The sequence below is a fragment of the Trachurus japonicus genome, chromosome 4 (genome assembly GCF_045865225.1).
Source record: "Trachurus japonicus isolate A0001 chromosome 4, Traja_1.0".
Lineage (NCBI taxonomy): Eukaryota > Metazoa > Chordata > Actinopteri > Carangiformes > Carangidae > Trachurus > Trachurus japonicus.
This window is the reverse complement of record NC_140910.1, coordinates 15024418-15047510: the sequence shown is the minus strand read 5'-3', so window position 1 is coordinate 15047510 and position 23093 is coordinate 15024418. Positions and strand designations below refer to the sequence as shown.

Sequence of the window (23093 nt, the reverse complement as noted above, 5' to 3'; positions counted from 1 at the left end):
GAGTTGAGCCCTATATGGGTAGTTATTTAAACTGCAATAGAACCTGCCTCCAGTCTCTAATCACCCCTCTCGCCTCCTCCCATGCTCTCACCCTCCCTCCTTCTACCTATCCTTTCTCTCTCCATCTTCTCCCTCTCTGCACTTCCATCCCTCCACTCACCACTCTGCGTCCACTCCATCCTTGACTCCCTGACTATCACTCTCTCAGGCACACACTCCACCCTATCAAACCATCCATCCAAGCTCTCTCAGAGAGGAATGGTCTGGCCGTTCCACTCCACTCCACTCACTAATCTCCTTATTTGGGTTGTGCAGTGTTTTCACAGAAAGAAAGACTGGAGATCAAACAGGAGAGAGAGAGGAGCGCAGGGCCTGTTTCCACATTTAACCTCCTGTCAGTGGGCACATGGGTGCAGCACCTCACACCTTTACTGTAAGATAGTGTGTACTAGACAATAAGCGAGAGAGAGAGAGAGAGAGAGAAAGAGACGCAGTGAGATGCAAAGTAAGGGGAGGGAGATCTGAGGGATAAATAAGGATGGAGAAAGAGAGAGAAGGAGTTTCCATGTTGTAATCACACTGTCAAAATATTAGCATTAAAGCTGACCGTGTTACGCTGCCTAAGTCCAATGTTATGTCAAGGAGACTTTAATTGGTTATTGCACAGTGAAAAAATAAACAGAGGCCATGGTGTGGTTGAAAAGTAAAACACAAAAATAGCTGCCATGGAAAACACATGACAAATATCTAAACATTACATGAAATTAGTAATATTGAAACTGAGATTAATTTGTGTCACTCAGCTGTGATGCTCAACGGGGCAGTGTGATGGTGCCTGAGCTTCCTCTATCATGTCATCACCAAACTGCTTTGGGTTTATGGGTATATGATGATGTAATTCAGCTGCATGTGTGGTTGTTTCAAGAACAAATGTCAATGGCAGCAGGAAAAAAAACTGTGTCAGATGTTGGAAATTTTGTTTGATGAGGACTTTATACTAATGAATAATTGAAAATGTCCCTATAATCTCAGTAACTAGTTTGTAAAAAGCAAACGCGTAGTGACGTGAAAAGCTCCACTTGGAGAACACCTATGTTTCATAGTTAGTTTACTAAACCACTGGAGAAGCTGCAGTGTAACTAAGCTAACTAGTATAACGACTCTGGTAAATCCAAAGTCTATTTATGGATCAAAACAACAAGCTCTCAAATACTTCTGATGTTTGCCAAAGGGAGTTTTCCCAATGGTGTCATATCAGCTCCTCATATCTTCTCTCCTCTTACTGTAGTCCTTTACTGAAATGTGCTTATCAGTAAGACAGTGTAATCTGTTACTGAACACCTTCACCATCATTTGCTGAGGTGAGCAACATGTGATGTGGAGGAGCAGAAAAACTGATCCCTAACTGAGATGCTCCTCCTCCTGTGGAACAGGAACAGGAAGTATCAGCCAGAGGGAGAAAAAACACACAGGATGAAGAGACAAATGTTTTCTGGACAGACAGGTGATCTTAGTGGAACAGCTTGTGGTTCATAATCAACTGTTAGTTGGTGTCTGGCAGCCTTTCAACTGTGACTGCAGCTTGAACAACAATGTAGTTATGTGGGGAGGAAGGGCTTTGTATTGTTGTTGTTTGGCTGCCGCAGCCTCAGTGTGCTTCACAATGAAAACAAGAGCAATGGCTTCAGTCCACAGTGTACTGTCAGGATGAGGCGGACGAGTACAAATGTTGTAAAATGTCTCTGCCACAGCGAAACTCCCTGTTGCAAACATCAGCAGTATTTGAGAGCTAAAGTTTCTGTGTATTGTTGTGTTGATCCATACACTGATTTTTGATTTACCAGATTAGTTAGACTGGTGAAGTGCAGCTGCCAAGACACTAAAAGCCAGTGGTTAGTGGGTGGGTTATTCAGTTTTTCTTGACACTGGGATACTGAACCAGATTTAGGGATCTGAAAAAAGCCAGCTGGATTTTATATTAGACTCTTTACCGCCTGTTTTCTATCTGCCTGAGTTAAGCACAAACATTTCTAGTCATTTTTATTATGTCAAAGTCCCATATTTTCCCTTTAACACTTTGACATCATGTGCCATTAAATATATGATTTAGATGAGGAAAAAAAAATCCCACAATAAAATCCCTTCATGGGAAATTTTAAATAAACACAGAATACGACTTTATGCAACAAAATAAGTGAACTGACAGCTTGGACATAAAGACCATTGAAAACATCTCCTCCATTGAAAATGTAAAGTGCACTAGCAGCAGCTCTCTGCTCTGTGAAGCTGCAGCTGTAAGCCTCCTGGACACTCTCACCGTATGAACGTTGCCATCTTCCACACAGCCTCTCAGCAAGTAATTCAAGAGTGTAATTGAGTGTTTTCAATATCCTCCCCTGATGTTCCAAGTATGCTTTCCCTTACTGCTGCTCGGCCACAGAAATGCTGCGGAGGGGCCCAGACTAAACATGAAGATATTTTGCAAATGCAAGTTGAGTAACCAGTGGCAGTGTATGTTTTTGATTTATGATGGAGAACAGGGCACACTGGAGAAGATGAGGAAGAGGCAGAGAGCTGGTGTCCTGAATACAGCTGCACAGAGAGCGATCGTATAGTCAAACTGTGGCCCTCCCTGTTGAATATGAAGTCTTCTTTGCGGGCATGTATGTGTATGTGTGTGTGAACCTCTGTGGCTTTAGGGTGGATACATAGCTCATGACTCACTCACTAGACAGGACACCACCTGGACTTTGGTGACACACACACTCACAGTCGTACACACACACACTCACACCGACAGTGAGGCACATCTCCGCTGTAACTTTTTGTCTGTACAAGCAGAAGCAAATGTTTCCTGTATGACTACAAGCTTCTGTGCTGCCTGAGGTGACGTCATGACACACACACACACACACACACACACACACGCCCTATTCACAGGTATTTCACAGATGTTTAGATCACAACTAACCAATGAGCAGTGAGTCTGCATGTCTGAACTACACTGTGCTTTGGGGCAAGGGAGGGACGTCACTGGTGGTATCTCTGGTGGGGGTGAAATCACAAACACACACACACAGGCTATACGAGAAGTGATGTCAGAAAATGCACTTGACTGTTTCACAATTTCACCTAACCCATAAAATCTGAAAATGTGCTTCGAAATGTACAAAGCCGCTGTATCAGAAGCCATTAAGACTGTAGCAAAGGGCGGAGGCTAGCAGATTTTTGACTGCTCCCTATTACTTCCACCACATTTAGATAAATACTTGTTATGTATTGGGTCTGTAATCATCAAACAATAAGTCAGTCTGCTGGCGAAGAATTGTTGTCGGGCCACCTGGACGCTTAAACCTGTAGGTCAGGTTCAGATAGAGAGAATTAAATCAGCGTGCACAAACAAGAGTCTGATTGCTCACATACGGAGAGGATCAGGGAGTGTGACGTGTTTTGCTGCATGCCACATGTCTAACTTTACTTCTCTCTTAACTCTGAATGCACTGTGGCCTGAACCAGATCAGTCTGAGACCTTAGGCGCGTCATATTTATGAAACATAAAGGCTACCATTGATTTGGATTCATTTCTCTGTGTTTTTATGTGTAAATCATGATCCACTACCAGTGAATTTCTCGTTATGCAACAGATAGTTAAGTAAGAACTTCCCAGACTGACATTTGAAGGACACGTCAGATACCTGTGGGAAGAACAGAGCAGACGGAGACAGGGACAGACAGAGAGAGATGACACACAGAGATGAATGAGGAAATTGATTCGATCATTTGTCCCTCATAATACAAATGAATCAGCTTAATTTTCTCTGTAAATTTCAACAGTACAACCTATGCCCTACAATACCTTTGAAGGTGTAGATTCGGTCTTTCAACAACCTCTGCTGCTGATGACCATTATATCATGGGCTTACTGGATCAGCCTGAAACACACAACGAGGCATTCTTATTTCTTGTTATATTATGTATATCCCTTTTTTATTATTATTATTTGTATCACATTTAACTGCATCATCGCATCACATTACATTTTACTGGTTCCTTGTGGTCTCACTTTACGTTATCAGGTTTATTGCTGTGTGGCTTTGATTGTTTTCTTGGACTTTCATGTGTTTTGCCACTGATGGTTCTTAAGTGTATTTCTCCTTTTGTTCCTGTGAGTTTCAATTTCATATCGAAGCACATAAACTCTTGTTTTTAAAGGTGCTATAAAGGTAAAGGAATCATTATTACAATTATTATGTCACATAACAGCAGCCATACAGGGACAAAAATAATATGAAATGGCTAAAGTCAACATTAAAACTTTTGAAGTTTAGCTGAACTGAGTATTAATTAAACACAGACAGACAGAAACAGAGACAGAATGACATCACACTTACACTTATGAAAGCGAGGCTGAGTTTACATAGACAAAAGGAAAAGAGATAGAGAAAGTCAGACGGGTACAGTGTGTGATAGTTATGACTCCAGCATGCTGGTGACACACCAGCAGCCGTAGCTCTGGCCTATGGTTCATCAGTGCTGCCTGGTCTTCAGTCCTTATAAGGACAACATCTCTCTGACTCAGTTACTATCTGACTGACTGAGAGGCTAACTGACACACCGACTGTTGACAGACAGGATGCTGGGAGCCGAGGCATTCCTCTGTGACTTCAGCCTCAAATGATCCCACACAGTTGTGTTCATTATCACCACTCCACACTTCTTCCCTGTTCAAAATCTCTCTCATTTTCCTCTTGTGTCCTCCCACGCTTTAATTCCTGACACCCTTTTCCTTTCTTTCCCACTTCCTTCTCCTGCTTACTGTCTTTACGTTTTGTCTCTCCCATTACCCTTTTTCCTGTGCGACCGTGTTTTCACCTCCTGTTAAGTAAGGAGGTCAGTGTAGATTGCACACACATACACACACACACACACACACACACACACACACACACATCTGGCCATGGCTGGATTTTGCCACTTTTCTGGGAGTGGAAAAAGGAAGGCGTGTATGTGTGTGTAAGTGGGAGTGACTAAAGCGGTCAGGGTGAGAGAGGATGAGGATGGGCCAGGCCTCCAGCTCCAGAGTCAGAGAGAGGAAAGCCCTCCCACAGGAAACCAGCTCTCCACTCCACATGGCCTTTTAAGGTAAAAAACTCCCCAAAACTCTTCTCACTAGGGAATACGCTAAGATATAGTCACATTTAAAGCTACAGAAAGAGACGGGGAAAAGCAGGGTGGAAGCTGTGAGTGTGGAAAGACTTTATGAAAAGTGAAGCAGTTACAAAATTCAAATACTTTTAATCAGAGACAAAACTTAAAAGGAGGAAAGTCGTCTATTTTTGTAAATCCATTATGCATTATAAGTGCAGCCATTTTCATGAGACATGGTTTGGCTGTAACTCACATTTTCATACCATTTCACTATCAGGGCGTCCGGGTCATGACTGCATCTTTATGGCAGAGACAGTGACAAGCAGCTCAGAGATGATAGACTTTCATGTCTCTCAGCTTTCAGAGTCACATTAAGAGAAGAGCAGTGTGGGAAATAGACCCCATGCATTTCCCCCTCATGGGAAAATTATCTTGAGCAATTGTAAAAACAAGATGCACCCACAGGCCAAGTCATTATGGGAAATTCTTGTGTATTGTCAAGAGGATTACACAAGTTCCAAACTTTGATGTAGGTTGTAGCTCATTTTGGTAAATTACAGACATTGTCACTCGACATTCAGGTTTGCGTGTGTGGTTGCACTGTTGATTTAATTGTTTATACTGTCAGATACATGTTACTAAGAGATGTAATTGTGTGTACAAACATTACAGTAATGTGCAATGTGAGGATACTTCCTTCATGTCTAATACGTAGAGGAAGCATTTTCTGATAAACCGGAGATGTGGATGAAGATGTGCGTGTGTGAGTGTGTATTGCCCTGACAAACATTATGTTGTGTGACTCCAGCTCCTGGTGCTGCCCCAGTGAGTCCATGACAACATGTTAACTCAACCCTTGGTTCCCTTTATTGCCTTTGCCATGTGTGTGTGTGTCTGTTTTGGCACTGCTTCATCACGCCCTCTCTTATCTGGCTTAACATTTGCCTCCTTGACATTGCTCATAGACGATGTATAAATAAAGATCCCTGTGGTTGAATGGCTGTAATGAGAGCATGTCTTCCACCAGTTATTCAGAGGGTTTATCACCTCATCACAGTCATTCATGAGAGAGAGCATGACAGGGTGAGGGGGGAAATACACTGTAGGCCTTTTCTACTGACAGTGGAGAGGCCTCTCTGGGCCGAGGACATACTAACATGGACAGGAAATTGATTAATTTTTAGATGATGAGTGAATGACTTCATGTCTCATCATAGCTCAGAATATAAATATTTGCAGAGCTTTATGTTTTTTTTTTGTAGCTTTACTTCCTGTTTATGTTGCTGTCAAGCAAGGTTTTTTTTTTAGTAACACATGTTAAAGAGATGCAAAACTAATGGGGGACTCTTGATAATTAACTGCATGAATTTGCGTTGTCACCATGAAGAAACATTCAGGCCACCATGACTCTACACTGGATCAACATCCAACCTAAGGCTACAGTACTTCACACATTAATGTGCCAACAAATGAGCTGGAATCCATGAATGTATTCAGAGGAACAGCACAAATACAAGTATCTGCATGTCGCCTTTGTATGTTGTTTGCACATATTGACATGGTCAATATGTGAGCAAACAGCATATTATTTACACATCCAGCAGACATGGAGTGGTATTATCATGTATCTGGAGTCCTATTTCTAGCCACCTGATGGATGTAAGTCCAGTATTTATTGTCTTTTTGCTTCCACCAAATTAATTCTTCTTATGTTAATCACTAACTTTATCTGCCTGTTAGTTGGTAATGGTGTAAATAGCACAAAATGTGTTTTATCTGAGTTTTTTTTTCTAAAAACAGCTACAGCAGCTGCTGCTGGAGACCAGCTTGGTGGAGCTGAAGCGAGGCAGTAAAGCTGTGGGCCATAAAACCAAAACAATTAGCTAAAACAGGCCATAAAGTGCTGTCGAGCTGAGGGGAGCTGCAGAGTTTGGCAATAATTCTCTATGAGTTGTGTCGGTGTATGCAACGCCACATCACACAAAGCCACCAGGCCCAGTGTTCGTATAAAAACATGTAGTGCAGCTTTGTAAATTTCATGCTGCAAACTGTAAACTTTGTGCATATAGAAAATGTACTTCCCTTTTTTTTGAGTAAGTACACTGTATCAAACCAGACTACATCTCAGCCTAAATGGTGAACTATCCAAGGGCAAAGCTGTAACCATTTAAACCAAACTGTATTGCTGAGGGGTTATCTAGGTGCTACACTTAGAGGGCACATGCAGGAAGAATGCATGACGTTATCCAACAGCCATTCTGCTGATATGGTGCTGAAAGCTGCCAGCACAGCCCAGCTGAGTGAACCAAGATGTGCTGCCGCTGCCAACACAGTCATGAGGGGTCAAAGGTCACTGTATGAGTGATGAGCACTATTCCTGGATTAGAAATGAAACAGAAACAAGACAAGACAGTGGGGTGGGGAAGACTGGGTGAGAAGCATTTGCTACTGCTAAATCTCACATGAACTGGACCAAATCTAACATCTGGTGCACTTCCACATTCTGAGTCAAGCTCTTTATCCAGACTCTGGTCTTTACTGTAACTCCCTCTTGGCTGAACTTCACTCTCTCCATCCCCAGCAACTCATCCTTTTACAGTGCAGCCTGCCTTGACTCCAACCTCCCCCTAAAACTCTGTTCTCACCCCCCTCCTGTGCTCCCTCCACTGGCTGCTCACATTAAAGACTTACAGTCCTGCCGGTGCAAGGGACTCCCCCCCAAAATGTGCAGACCACAGTCATGCAGCCTTCTTCTACAGCACTGTACGACCAGTTTGTGACTGCTGGCTGCCCCTTCCTGCCCTGCAGCAACCTGGACATCACCCCACCCAGCCTCGCCTGAAATGTCTTCCTCCTGGGTTTCCCAATGTGGGACTGCACTTCCCACCCACGTCAGACCAGAGGAGTAACTTCTGACTGCTGAACTTCTGCTCTACACTTTAATCTCATGCCTCTCTCTATACGGCACCATTTCCTTCCCATAAAGGACTGCACTCTGGTATACTATTTACTATTATATTCATACATTTTTTTCCCCATGCTTATTTAGCTGTAACATTTTCTTACATCTCTCTCCACTGGTCACTGTAGCGTTACACATGTTAGAACAGCTTGATATCCGTTCAACAATGAAAAACATATTACACTTGTATATAAATTACACATTGGAGGTGCAGCTGGCGAAGGAGAAAGAGAGAGAGAGAGAGAGAGAGAGAGAGAGCAATGCATGCAGAATGTGCCTGTGTGTGCGTGTGTGTGGTTGGCTGAGAACAGGTCCGTATCCCTTTAGCTCAGCCACATACTGTTGAACATATGGCTTCATTTAGAGACTGATAGAAGGAGGTCATTTGTCATCAGCAGTATAAACAAATGAGGAGACACGCACACACACACATTCTTTTATGGGATGCATATGTACTGTAATGGCTGTTACGATGTATCCTCCATTTTCCCAACCACCATCCCAGAGCATCACAAACTATTTTAGTCAAGTTTGTTTTACAACACTTCAGAACACATGCACCTTATTTTATTAGTTCAAACTCTTTGAATTGCAGCAACAGAGTCACAAACCAGCTTGTGTGTTTCTACTCTGCTGAGTCACACCCATTCTCCCTCTGTCCTTGGGAGGAAGTTTTGCTGCTTTCTCTTTGTGTAGAGGTGTCCCTCTCCTCTCCTCATTGCTCCACAGCTAAGAAGGTGCAGTCACTTGTATTACAGTAAGTTTGTGAGCAGCTCCCCCTTCTGGGATTGTAGAACAGTACAGTTACCAAGAGGAGGTGCACCAAGACAGCCCTGACTCCTAGTCCTTTGGATGTTTTTCCAAACCTGAACAAAGAATGAGTTGCTGTATGTTTACATCAGACATTTCTGGCACAAACAAGTCCAATATTAAACATGCTTGTTTAAAATCACAGTGTTTCACTTTGTGGTTGCAGTTCCGTTTGGTTGTGCCTTGTTTCCTTGATTTGACCTCCACATTTTCCCTCCTACTTCAGTAGGTAAATACATTGTTTAGTTCAAGTGCAGTTTGGTGTTTATTTTCCAGAGTCTTTTTAAGCCAGTCAGGATAAATGGTATAGGGTTGTCTGGGATTGTAACAGTTAAATGAGTAAAACAACTTTTAAAAAAGCAAATGGAAACTCACTAATGAGAAATACATACCGGTAACTCTTCATTTGACTGAGATTAACCAATTTAAGCTTTCCTCTTTAAAAAGGAAGTTGCAAATATCACTTACTTTTTTTTTTTTCTTTTTTACCATTTACACACTGTACAAACATGATAGTGGTGTTTGTTCAGAGAAACATTCATTCACAGCAACATCGCTGTGCTACTGACCTTCCTCATGCTGAATAGGGAGCACCGGGTAAAAGTGATTGACCTTTTTCATGGAAGATGTTTTGACAGGTTAATGCAACAGAAAGTTTCCTGTACACAAGTGTTTCTCTGACTATACATGATCTGTTACTCCAATCGTATGCTTGAACTGTAATATTTTCCTGTTGGTGGCGCCATAAACTGGGGTCACAGTGTTCTACGTTTTGGATTTTGAGCAAACACTTCATTTTTCTTTCATTTGTTTGTTTCATTTTTGGTGTTTATAAGATTAGACAAGAACACTTAAAAAAGCTTTGTTGTTTGTCAAGGTCTGTTTTGTCTATTTCACGTGTGTCACTCACACATGTCACAGTCAGTTGTAACCAACTGTTGCTTTGACCAGAGTTTTAATTAAAAAGTGCTGAAACCTGTCATGTGTACAACATTTAGTGATGATGGCATCTTTAAAACTGTTCTGATTGCATAGACTGTGTGGTCAAGTTAAATTACTAAAAAACTGTGTGAAAGTTGCATTCTTTTTCTTGTTTTATCAAGGTAGGGTCGAGTCTATGTGCCAGCATGCCGTACAGAAATCCTCTCTTCTGGCTCTGCAAGAGAAAACTCTCTTTACTGACGCAGTCTACTGACCAAAGTATCATTGACACTGAGCCATTTGTTCCAGATCATGTAGGCAGATGGTGTATTGCATAATGGCAAACTAAGTTTTTTTCTTCGGCAGATAACTTAAGTACACATATATCAATATTATTGCCACTGCTCTTTGCTGTGCACCACAAAACTCATGATCTTTTAATGTGGAAACATTTTAGGTATTTCCTGAAATTCTTAGAAAAATCCCTGTTTGGAGACCTTTTAGGACTGTATCCTGAAGTTAGATATTTCAACATCACCAGCTTGCATCTGCCATGTGTCAAGGTTACTGATGTTTTTTAGTATCAGTATTTTCTTTTACTTCAGAGCCATATTAAATACACTTTATCTCTATGTTAATTTAGTGGGCAGAGACTGTTCCTATCTTTACTGATAGCCCCTACAGTTGTTCTGTAATCTTCTGTCCAAAAGACCTTGTCTGACTTCTTGTTTTGGGTAATTTAACGTCACAACCTTGGGCCTTAGATGGAAAAGAATGAGATTTATTCAAGGTGGGGCTGTGAGCCAGAAAAATCTACTGTGAATCTTCTCATTACAACAAGATATTCAAATATTTGATATAACTACTGGATGCAACATTGGTGGGTGTTACTAAATATCAGCAAACAAAGATAACTGCACATATTTGCACCAGTGTTAACCACAGTGGTGTCTTATTAGACACCGCTTTGTAACTGTCTCTCATTTCATCTTGATGTTATTCACCTGCGTCATCATGTTATACTGGGACATTTGGTTATTGTGGCTGTAGAAAGTAACAGTGATGAAATGATAATAATAATAAAGAATCCACAGTTTGCAACCATCACAGTTTCACAAATAAGTAAATAACCAAATAAAAACAAAAAATAAAGGCAGGCTATGCATGAAAAAACAAACAAATAAAACAGATCCAATGCAGCTCCTTGGTGTTTAAGTTTAATTTGGGGGGTTTTCCTGTAGGGGGCGTCATTGCGTTGCAAGTAGATTGAAAAAGTAAAAGTTTAATACTTCCATTGATTGCGACTGCCGTTTTCTCTGAAACTGAGAGCTGGCACTTGAGTGAGTTTTGCTGTTATTGGGATAAGTTTGCCTTCAAATGATCCCCAGATCTTTTTCATTATCTGCAACAAGTAAATAACAGCCATGTAATGTGCAACAAAAAAATATTGCTATTTAAAGTACTTGCCCATGATTAGATGGAACTGTTTCATTTATGGAAGTACAGTGTGAAGGCATGTTTTGTAATATTTTTTATATGACTCGTATGTTCATCACAATCAGTGTACAAGTGACAATTGTCCACTGTTATGTATTCAGAATAAATTGATTAGTGTGATGGAAAAAGATGCAATTAGTCCTCCATGTTCTGAATGTCTCTGTCTCAGCTATCAGAGTTGAGGCAAAGGCATCAGATGCATCAATAAATAGAGATGGATGGCAGCTTGCCTATTTGTTCAGCTCAGATCTATGTCAACGCCTTGAATACAATGCACTCATTATGGAGTGTGACACAGACTGGATATTGTGCGGTGCCCAGGCATGAAGAAAGGGTAAGCTGTGGCCCTTTGTGAAGTGGGTCAGGTCTGTGAAGTGGTTCACAGTTGGCTATGTCAGCAGAAAGATGTGATTTGATAATTCCCATAGCCTATGAACCCTCAGAGAGCCAAGGAAACCTGCTAAGGGTCTGCAGTCGCACTAATTATCCCATGATCTTTTGTCTGGCACTAAATACCAGACATTTGTAGGGGTCAGATTGGATGTCATGTGTAGTGTTGGTTTGAATTAGCCTCAAAGGCAACCAGAAACCCCCCCATCAAAACATGTCAGCCCAGCAGTGAGAACTTCTCATCATGTAAGACCCAAAGAAAAAAATCTTCTCGATCTTGAATGGAGAGCGGAGGGTCTAAATGTGGACATTTTCCCAGAACTGAAAGGATCGGTTGCAGTAGCGCGGCCTGAGAATAATTTCTTTTTCTTTACGTACATAGTTTGAAGTTAATCTAAAAAGAACTGAGATCTAATCATGTGGGAAATGCATGGGAAATGAGCATAGCTTTAACTTCTTAACGCTTGTCCAGATTCTGGTATACTGTAGCTTTTCTGAATGTTACAAGTAATGCAGCGATGGCAACAAAATTTAAAATGCTACACTCAAATCACATTTCACGAGAGACATCTTATGTTTCAGTCACCTCGCCATTTCAAGGCAGTGTCCTAGAGTAACCTTTCCACACTTGGAAAAAAAAAAGGGTAATGACAGGAAAGGTAAAGGTTCCACAAAGGGGTCTTTTGTACTCATAAAGGTTGCACAGGTGTTTAGTGTACAACTGCTACCTTGATGTTTTGAGATTTCCATTTTATTTTTATGCATTTTGTGCATAGGTTCAAATGCAAAACCTCTTCAAAAGGCAACAGTGTTAAGTTACACTTCATTTTATTAAGGGTGCAAATGTATGTGTGTGTGCATATTTGTGCAAGCCTGTACTCATGGGCGTGTCCGAGTGTGTGATGTCATGGGTGCGATCCGGGTGATCCCTTCTTGGCCAATGAGAGTGGAGCAGGAGGTTTCTGGAGGAGGCGGTCAGTGAATGATTGAAGGATGGGGGAGGTTAAGCTCCAAACCAGGCTGTGAAACTCTGACCTGTGAGTAAGTTAGTGGTGAAGTGAGTGTCTCTGGCCAGGAACCTTTCTGCAGCTCCTCAAGTGTGACACCCATTAGGTTCATCCAGCCGGACATGGCCCAGCTAAGACATGACATATGTAATAGATGTTATGTCATCACCGTCTTAATGATGGTCAGGCCATATGCATCAGAGGTAAGGTCCCAATCCCTTCAACCCAAATAGGATCAGAGAAGAGCGGCATAGTTGTACAACTTCAAAGAAAAAGGAGAGACCCCCAGACATAAAACAGACATCACTGAGTTAACCTGTTAAATCAAGGCAGATTTTTGCTCATCTTCACTCTATTATTTCTTATGCTATGAACCTTGGGAAGACTTGCAGGAGTACCAGGGAGCTAATGAGGATACAACTAAAGAATAAAGAACAGCTTCCTCTCAGTGGTGTGTTGGCTTCAACTTGGTTGTGCACATTTTTTATAATGATTGGATTATGTGTTTTATCAGTCTATTGGCCCTAAATCTTTAGCACCAGCTGGCCTCCAGAAAATACAGTCTAGTGGTAAGAGACCATTTTCAAGGACAGTAAATCAGTTCGGTGGTTGTTCAAACACGATGTGCCAGATTCTTCCTGTTGTAAAGATCTTGGCGTAGCTGTTTGGTTTTTATTTTTACCCAGAAAATGTGTTTTTAGTCCATTCATCTGATTTTTCATAGTAGATTCTGCAGGAATGTGTGTGTTGTCAGCCCCTGCGACAGCAACCATCTGCCTTGGTGATACTGTTGGCATGGCTTTCTCCCCACCATGTGGCATGACTGTAACTATCTGAAAAGTATATCCTGGCGGCCACTGAACTGCTGCAACACATTATCCCACCAAGGAAATATAAACTGGTGTCGATTTCTTATGTAATACAGCAGAAGTTATTCAACAGGGAAAAGGAAACACATGAGAAGTACCTACACGGATGGCCTTTAGTCATCCAATGGTTACTTTCAATAGCAAAACCATTGTTTCAAGTTATCTTATTTTCAGGTCAAACAGCGTCATGTTTCCTCTTCACATTTTGTTGTTCCTAAAAATGTTCTAAAACTGTCACCCTTTGTTTAGAAACACCTCTAACCCAGTGTGACTCATATGATTGTTTCCTTCTCATATTTCCAACCATTTTAGTGCTTTCTTGACCACACGTGGGCCTATAATAAGACCCGTGGGAGACTCTCTCCTTTGTAAGGGTATACAGACAAAGTTAATTAGACTTCGCAGTTTGACATTTATTATCAATGACATCCTAACTCTATTTCAGGTTTTTAGCTAAACTCGCAGTTTCACTCAAAGGACGGCAAGATCTTCAACTACTGGATTGTTTACCATAAAATTTTCACCTAGCCAATTGAACATCTTAGTGTCCACAGGATGGACCAGTTTGTTGAGACATTATCGTCATTAACTTTGGTCCAATATGTCACAGCTCGGCCTATAGACCCTAGTTTATTTTATCCTCCTTTGTGTTTTTTATGCATTTGCCTGTTTTCCCATATATCTCTTCCTCCTTTGTTGTGTCTGTACAGTATGTGTGTGGGCGTGGCTTCACTCTCCTGGCTCCACTCCACACCTGCAGCCAATCATCTCATCAAACTTCAAGGGTCCCCTGCTTTCTCTCCACTCTTCCTCAGATCATTCAGTCCACAGTGGAGGCTGCTCTTGGCCACTTTTCTTCCCTGATCTCCGGGGGCTAAATGGTTGTTGCTCTTATTTAAGCTTGTTTACTAACTATTGTTCGCCTGTGCCCAGTAGCTTACTCCAATGCCTGCCTTTAGCCAGTGTTCACGTGCCAACCACCAAGCCCTCATTCAAGCTACGTCTCCAGCTGGTCTTGTCGGTGGCCCCCTCAGTTTCATGGCAGTACACAGCTTCCCCTTCCTTAATTCTTTTTACATTAAACCTTAAAGCCAATTCACCTTTGACTGCAATGCAATTACAAAACCATCACAGAATAAAGGACATACATCAAAAGGAGTTGCATGAAATGTTAACATGCTAATGTGATAAAATAAGATGGTAAACATGTCAAGTATCTTTAATAGGCTCCTAGCCCTACTTCAAATTAGATTCCTATATAAACTTACTCCGTTTTAATGACAGCTAAACATGTATTTAATCTCCACGTCATTCTTCCTTTTTTAATTAAGTAATCTACCTACATCTCCATCCTAAACCCCTCCTTTAACTACACAGATAGGCTCAGTCAACACATGACTTTCTAGCAAACAAGTCTGAATATGCCTCTTCACTGTCAGTGCTCATATCTCCATGCCGAGTTCTGGCTTGAACTTCCATCAGTGGCATTCCAGTGCAGGACCACAGGATCGAAACTGTTGAAGAGAGGTAAAGAGAAAGAAGGGATGAAAAAGAGAGACAGAAGTGAGTAAAGGAGTCGAAAGAGAAGACGGTAAGGGGCGAAGAAAAACAAAAAACACACCAATGAGGAGACATGGGGGTTCAACACTACTGGCTGCTGTTGGTGTTGGTCGACTGCCGTGAATGGATTACAGGTAGTGTGGTAGTGGAATGTGAAGATTAGTGTGTACTGGTGTGTGTGTGAGGGCTTTCCTCGCACTGCGCCCTGAATAAGTAGGCTATGTGGTTTTGTTTGTGGTTGTATAGCTGCATGTGTGTGTGTGTGTGTGTGTCACTCGCTGTCTGGGTCACACCATCTTAGTGTGTGTGTGTGAATATGCAGTTTTCGGCTGCTGCAATGGACTGACCTCTTCTCTGCTCAGGCATGTCTCAACCTGTCCTCCCAGCGAACAGAAGCCCCATAATGCAAAATCTGACAGTGAAGAGGTCGAGTGTTTGAATTTGTGTTATGATTAATGGGGAGCATCTGTTTATTCAAGGTTTAAGTATGTATGATTCACTCAGGAGGGGCCCAGTGAGAAAGTAATAACACCTTGAACAGGACAGGGCATGCATTTTACCAAAGCTTTCTCTGGAGTGTAATGAGAGGTTTCACCTGGTAGGCTACGATTATTGTGGTTTTTGCTGACCATTCACTTTGAACACTTTTTTAATTTTCTATCTGCACCACTGTATAAGTTACTCTGCAACATTGTGAATCATGTTTCATATTTTTGAGTGAATATGGGAATATATGGGAATGGGAATAATACATGTTGAGGCTCCATGGATGGTAAAAATCAAACACAACGACAGAGCAGCACCAAATGAAACTTCATTTGGATAGTTATCTCTGAAAGATGAGGCAGTTACCATTTCATGTTGCCCAATGAGAGACCCAGGCGCACAACCTGAAGTCTAACAAGAAATATGCACAAAACATATGTCAACTTTGACATGCTGTAGTATGCTGTTAGCTCAGATAAGGTATCTAGAAAATTGACCATTCAGGCAATTTTGCATGTATGAGCGCAAAATTACATTTCATTCAGATTACCAGTATTGTAAACTGTCATAAAAGTGAAGTGAAGATGACTTCCAAAGTGGTCATGAAGTCCAATGTCTGTCCATTTCTAGACTATTTATGTTCCTTTAGTGTGGCTTGTAATGACAAGTAAGGATCTTATAAGCATAGTTATCAAATTTTATGATTGGAGATTCTACATGAACTGCTGCAATGAAGACAATAAACATAAAGGGCATGAGCTTGTGCTTAACTTTGTCCTCTAACATGTTTGTTTCCCTATTTATCAGGTGCTGTGAGTGACATCAGTCCATATATAAAGCATTATGAGGGCTTGTCATATGACAGGGAGAATCTTCACAAGATGCACCTGAGAGCCAGAAGAGCGACACATCCTCAGCAAGACACATTACACCTGGACTTCACTGCTTTTCACAGGTAATGGTGCAGTTCCCTAACTGGAGAAGCTGTTTCATTAAAGCAGAAGTAAGCGGTATGTTTGTGTTAATATAAGTCCTAAATAGTTATATCTTCCGACAGCAATCACCTAAAGTGTTTGGTCTGAAACACGGGTCTGTCAGTCACTCTGCTCTGCTGTAAGCCGAGGAGAAAACTTTCCTTGTATCCTACAACCTTTATCCAATGAGGAGAGAGAACGGCATAAAGGGGCAGTCCTCTCTGTGTGTGCAGCCAAGGGATGCGCGTGAATGGGGTGACGTAGGGACGAGGCCTTTAATGGAGAATTCCAGTCATTTTTGACCCCTATATCGTTGTCCTGATGGTCACCCAGTGTTGGGGTTGGGGGGGAGCAAAAAACGCGACTAAAATTGATGATTGATTGAGTTACACCATGGCCAGACGGCGCTAGCGATAGTAACAACGCTAAACTATTAGGGCATTTTTTTCAACCACAACAAACACTCAAAAAACAATCAAATATCTATGGTACACGACTCGAATCGGTATGACACACCACTGAGCTCATATAGTGTACAGTATAAACCGGTATAAACAGTATAAACTTTGTGTTTTTGCATGTAATCACTCACCTCAGATAGCCTAACTCTGGAACATCTTGGAAAGACATTAGGTATCTCCCCGCCACAGAAACAAACACTTTTTCCTTGTTGTGATGATTTCTTTACAAAAATAAACAGTCTGAGATATTTTGGACATTACTACTGCACTGCTCGACCGTCTATTTTTGTAAAGAAATCATCACAACAAGGAAAAAGTGTTTGTTTCTGTGGCGGGGAGAGCAGGCGCTCTGTGATCGGATAGTAATGTCTTTCCAGGATGTTTCTGAGGTGAGTGACTACATGCAAAAACACAAAGTTTATACTGTTTATACTGTAGGCTACACTATATGAGTTCAGTGGTGTGTCATATTCAAGTCATGTACCATAGATATTTCATATTTGATTGTTTTTTGAGTGTTGTGGTTGAAAAAATTGCCCCCATAGTTTAGCGTTGTCGCTAGCGCTAGCGCTGGGTAGCCATGGTGTAACTCCGGTTTGCCTGCATCAATTTTAGTCGCGTTTTTTGCTCCCCCCAACACTGGGTGACCATCAGGACAACGATTTAGGGGTCAGAAATGACCGGAATTCTCCTTTAACATTGCATTCAAAAGCATTCTCTCTAAACCACACTATAATACCTGTTCCTGAACCAGTAACATGTCAACCATTAGTTAGGGATTAGTCCACATATTTACCTGCTGTTGATTGATCTACACATTTCACCGCAGTGCAAAGCTTTGGCCACAGCTGTTTGTGTTTTTGTTTTCCTTCAGAACTTTCCATCTGCGTTTGAGACGAAATGCAGCCGCATTTTCCCAAAATTTCATGGTGGTTAGTGAAAACGGTTCCACATCAGCCGACCTCTCCCACTTATATTCTGGACAATTGGAAGGTGGGTACCACAAGGAAAGCTATACGGACAAAAAACGTACATTTAGGTAAACTCTAAAGAAAATCTGAATGATTTTACATAAATCTGATTGATTGATAACATAGTGTCAACAGCAATTTGTGGTTCTATGATTTATATAAAACATCTGGATAAAACATTAGTGTAAACATCTGTTTGTGGCCAAACATTCTTGAAATCTGCAGAACAAGGCAAATCTGATTGGACTCAATGAGAAAGTTCATTGCTTTGTCGCTGTTGCCTCATATCTCACCTCTTCTATCTCTGCAATGTCTGAGCATGGCCTCTAATCTTCACAGTTCTCTCAGTATCTTATCTGTTTATTCTGTCTGTCTGTTTCTCCTCAGTAATCTCACATCTGACATCTCTCTTGACCTGTCATTGCAGGTGAACATGGTTCAGCCTGCCATGGCTCTGTGTTACAGGGTCAATTTGAGGGAACCATCCACACAGACAATGGGACTTATCACATAGAGCCGGTCCATAGATACACCAGCAACCAGACAGACCACCACTCAATAATCTACCACGAAGACGACATGGGTAAAAACATCCTTAATTTTTCCACTGCATGAAAAATCCTTTTTCTTTGGCTCTGCAGTAACTTCAAACTGCCCCTCAGAATCCAGACTTTGAACCCTGTGCATCTGCTGTCTGAAATTCTCCAAATGACACCCCTTAACCTCATCTTTTCCTGGCCATTTGGTAATGATGGCAAGAGAACAAAAATAAATGACAACATGTAACAGTAGATCTTCCTGAAAGGTCTTATTCAGGGCCCTCTTAGCAGTCTCACAGAAAGACAAACAACTAGAGCAAAATGCATCTCCCCAGTCACTAATCCTCATACACGACATATCTACATCGCCTAGCTCTAGCTTAAAGTAAGGTCACTAGAGGTCAGTGAACTAACCTTGCCCTTAACTTGTAGTAAGAGCCCAGTTATAATGTAACAGAAGAGCCTATTTAGAGCGCAGAGGGGGGTGTTAGGATCCACCCAGAGCACCGGCCAAAGAAAAGATAGGCTGAAGATGGGGTGACTTTTGAAAGAGGAGGGGAAATGAGGGGGCTAAAGTAAGGAGGAAGGTATGAAGATGAAAGAGGAGGAGCATAAGGAGGACGAGAAACTGTACAAGGATGAGAGTCTGAAAAGAAAAGAGAAAAACAAAGTACAAAATGGCTTTAAATTATATCAGTGAATGATTTGACCAGATGGCAGGTGTCGCTGAGATCTGTCAAAATGTTTTGTGTGTGCACAAATGTGTGTGCATGTGTAGCTGTGTCTTTTTTCCCCTCTGGCTCTGCAGGCACACATGCATCAGTATAACATTATTTCCAAGAAAGCTTTTCCTGGAAATATAGCACAAATCGTGCCAGACGCCCCCCTCCTGCCTTCCTCCCCCTGGCTGCCTTCCTCCCCACGCCTCCTGCCATTCCTTCAGCCCCTTTCACAACTTTAGCAACGTTGCAGTTGACAACATCCTTTCTTTCACAGGCCTGCATATCTGCAGGAAACCGTGGAAGATTTGGCAGATGATATTTTGATAAACAATCAATGCCTCCATACAAGGGGTTGACATAATGCTTCCATTCCTGTCTATTTCCACTTCCTCTGGTTGTCGTCTCCACGCTACCAAAGTTGAATGAGGAACCCTCCGTTCCCTGGGATGGAGGATGTCTAGTGGTCTATCAGATCTGGGACATAGGGCACGATAGGTAGCCATTTAGCAACAAATATAGTTTTATGACATCAGAGCACCTGGTCTCAAACACCACCCGCTACTGTACTTAACAATCATATTTACATAAAAAACAATGACTAGATGGCTACAATGAATGTGCACTCCCTTGAATTGTTAAATGTATAAAATTATCATGTTAATATAAAAAATAATTTATTGTTGAAATTATATTCAGAGCACAAGTAAAAAGTAAACAAAACAATTGGATCATACCTAATTTCTATTACGCGGGGAATGGATGTCTCACCAAGACACAATTCATGGCAGTAAAGAAATATTATGTAAAAATAAAACACAAAATGAACACCCAAAACTTAAAGTGCAGACATGTACAAGAGTAATTGTGACAATTGTAACCTTTGTCGTATTTGGCAGTAAACTGTCTGTGTTTGTTTTCTGTGTAAGTTGCCAAAACAGGTTTGTTATGTAACCTGTGTGTAGAACAACACAATATGAGGACGTTACATTCAGAAATTTTCTTGGCCACTTTACTATGATCAATAATTGTGTGTGTGTGTGTGTGTGTGTGTGTGTGTGTGTGTGTGTGTTTGCATAGTTACACCCAAGTTCATATGACCTTGACTTTGAAGTTTCGCATCTATAAAAGGGTAACTATTAACCTCTCACTTCCTTGAACTAAATCAAGAGTAATATACTCAGGTGAGACATGGGAATCGCTTTGTGCTTACTGAACTTACATTCGGTGAAGTTGTGTTGGTCCCTTCATCTTTTCTTACTGCATTTGGATGGTTTGATTTTATTTGATTTTACATTTATACAAATATTTGAAGTCTCCAGTTCAACAATCATGTAAATTATTTATTTAAATAATCATGACTTTATACAAGCTCAGGTGATTTGAGAAATTGGAGTACTCTGGCTGAACTCTGAACACTGTGAGTTGCGGCAGTGTCTTAAGGTTATCAGTTTTTTATCATTAGAGCAAAAGAAACAGCTGTGACACTTCCTGACAGTCACATACAGAGAATCATGAGTGGAAGACAGGATTTACATGTCTCACTTTAAATGAGCACTCAGACAGTATTTAGTATGGAGGTTTTATTAATAGTGTAAATGGGGAGGAAGTGAGTTAATCTGGACCACAGGAGACAGAAAATCTTCATTCAAATGTGTTAATTGCGTTGTTTTTAACAACTTTGGGGCTTTGTGGTTAGAAAGACCAATTTCAGTATATTCCTGAGTGGTGGTGTGTACAGAGAGAGCTTAGTTTAATGTTGAGGGTTCATTTGCACTTGAACAAACCAGTGTGGCACTTGAGGGCACTTAGACCAACCACTATGGCACCTGGGCCAACTACAAGGGTTCTTGGAGCACACTTGGCCTGAGCAGAGGGTCATTCATGGGGCACTTAGGCAACAACTTCAAGGCAAACAAGTTGTCCCATTAAAAACAACCTGCAAGAACATGAGGCTGAAAATGTAGTGTGAGTGTGGGGTGAGTATGTGATTTTAAAGATTTAAAGATAGACTGCTGGCCTGTCATAGATGTTATAGTATTCAAAGCTTTGTGCTGGAAAGAGACTCTGACATGGTTTTCTTACGCTGGTCTCAGTCGTAAATGTAGTATCCAACAGCTGCTGTGAATGTGAGTCTTGACAGAAATGTGATACTGATTTTTAATTTGGGAAAATCCTTTTAATCTTTCTATCGTACAGCAGTTTGTCATTTGTCAAGGACTTTGGCACTAAGACAGGATTAAGTTCACTTACTGATATTTTCTTCTCTTGTTGCATTAGGAAAAGACTGAAGTATAGATTATTCATTTCTGTCTGCAACTTTGGCAGCGCAGGCCTAAAACATTTGTCTAATCAACGAAAAGTGAGAAGCTGAGAAACAAAGAGAGAGAAAACGACCATAGGCGAGTAAAGGTCTGGAAATAATTCCATCAGCAGGTCGACGCCCGGCATTTAGGCCTCCACATCCACCTCCACCCCCACTCGGTCCACCCCCACTCATGCCATGTATAGAACAAATTGCAGGTTTGTGATTGGCTGGAGGACTTTCGCAGCATGGTGTGATCCAATGATGTTTTCTCTCTCTCACTCTCTCTCTCTATCTCTCTCTGTAGATTCAAGTCTGATGCAGGGTGATGTTGCACACACATGTAAATACACAATTTGCATTACCCCTTGAAGTTCTTACGGGTCACCAGTCAACTGGCAAAACATAGCCTGATTCTGTCACTCTCTCATTACTGCAAACGACATGTGAAAGTGATTATTATGTCATGTGCCTGAACTGTAACTGTGGAATTTGAAGCCATTTTTTTCTCTATATGTCACTGGAATAGTTTGTGGGTCTAATAACCACAGGCTTTACATGCTCCGAGTGAGACCTATTGTTTTGAATATTGTTGCGTGGTTATGAAATATTTGCAGCTGTTTACTTTACATTACATTTACATTTTTTACCCCAAACTTGTGTACAGATTCCCCTGCAGTTCCTCACTATAAACCTGATCTTCTCTTGTGCAATGAAGTCTTTGGCTTCTTGCAATTTTGTGGAATTCACTGGCTTTTGCAGTCCAACACGATGGGCCAGTTTATGCTAATGCAAAACCTCCTGTGACTGCAATCCCATCATTACTGCATCAATCTGAATGAGGCAGCCATCTCAGAGATGTTGCGAATCGCAGAAGATGATGTTGTTTTTCGTGAAAGCAAACCACCAGGTATCGCAGCATTTTCCACAGGCTGGGCCCTGGCTCCCACTCCACACCACTGTGCTAATTTCCAAATGTAGGTCCTCTATTTATAAAGTGTCTGAGAATGTGAGTGTGCCTCTGCCCATGCTAGTTACTGGACATACTGGTCAGGGTTGTCACACAGAAACCTTAGGTTTTCTGTGAGATACCTTTACTTCAACATCTAGGCTGCAGAATACTTTAACCAGATGAATTCATTTATGCTCCGTGGGGACTAATTGAATTCATAACAAGACGGTTTAGTGAAGGAAGAGTGGGGATTTAAAACCTAGTTAATTCTAACTTGGCCTCATATTCCTTGGATCATAATTTTAAACTCATGCAACTGTTGAAAAATAATATAAATGTCAAATCTGACTTTGCTTCGATCTTGGAGGTTTATATCTGGAAATGTAAAGAAAGAAATCAGAAAACCTCAATATAAAACACCTGATTTCACAATGTGGCGACCAGTTATTGCACATTGTCACCTCTGACAATGGCTCTGTTTGTCAAACATGTCCCACATTTTACCAAAGCACAACTGTGTTT

General features: G+C 41.3%; 1 protein-coding gene across 2 annotated transcripts in view; it reads left to right on the top strand.

The window, feature by feature from the left end:
* The first annotated feature begins 15015 nt into the window (after window positions 1–15015).
* Window positions 15016–23093, top strand: part of LOC146988663 (disintegrin and metalloproteinase domain-containing protein 10) — a 28802-nt gene continuing 20724 nt past the window's right edge. Inside the window, exons 1-4 of one of the 2 annotated variants that reach the window (XM_085774226.1) lie at window positions 15016–15298; window positions 16458–16605; window positions 17960–18078; window positions 18484–18639. In XM_085774226.1, the coding sequence (XP_085630352.1) occupies window positions 15238–15298; window positions 16458–16605; window positions 17960–18078; window positions 18484–18639 (484 nt within the window). In that variant the 5' untranslated portion in view covers window positions 15016–15237. The remainder of the gene's footprint in view (window positions 15299–16457; window positions 16606–17959; window positions 18079–18483; window positions 18640–23093) is intronic. The other variant, XM_085774227.1, reaches the window with a different exon arrangement.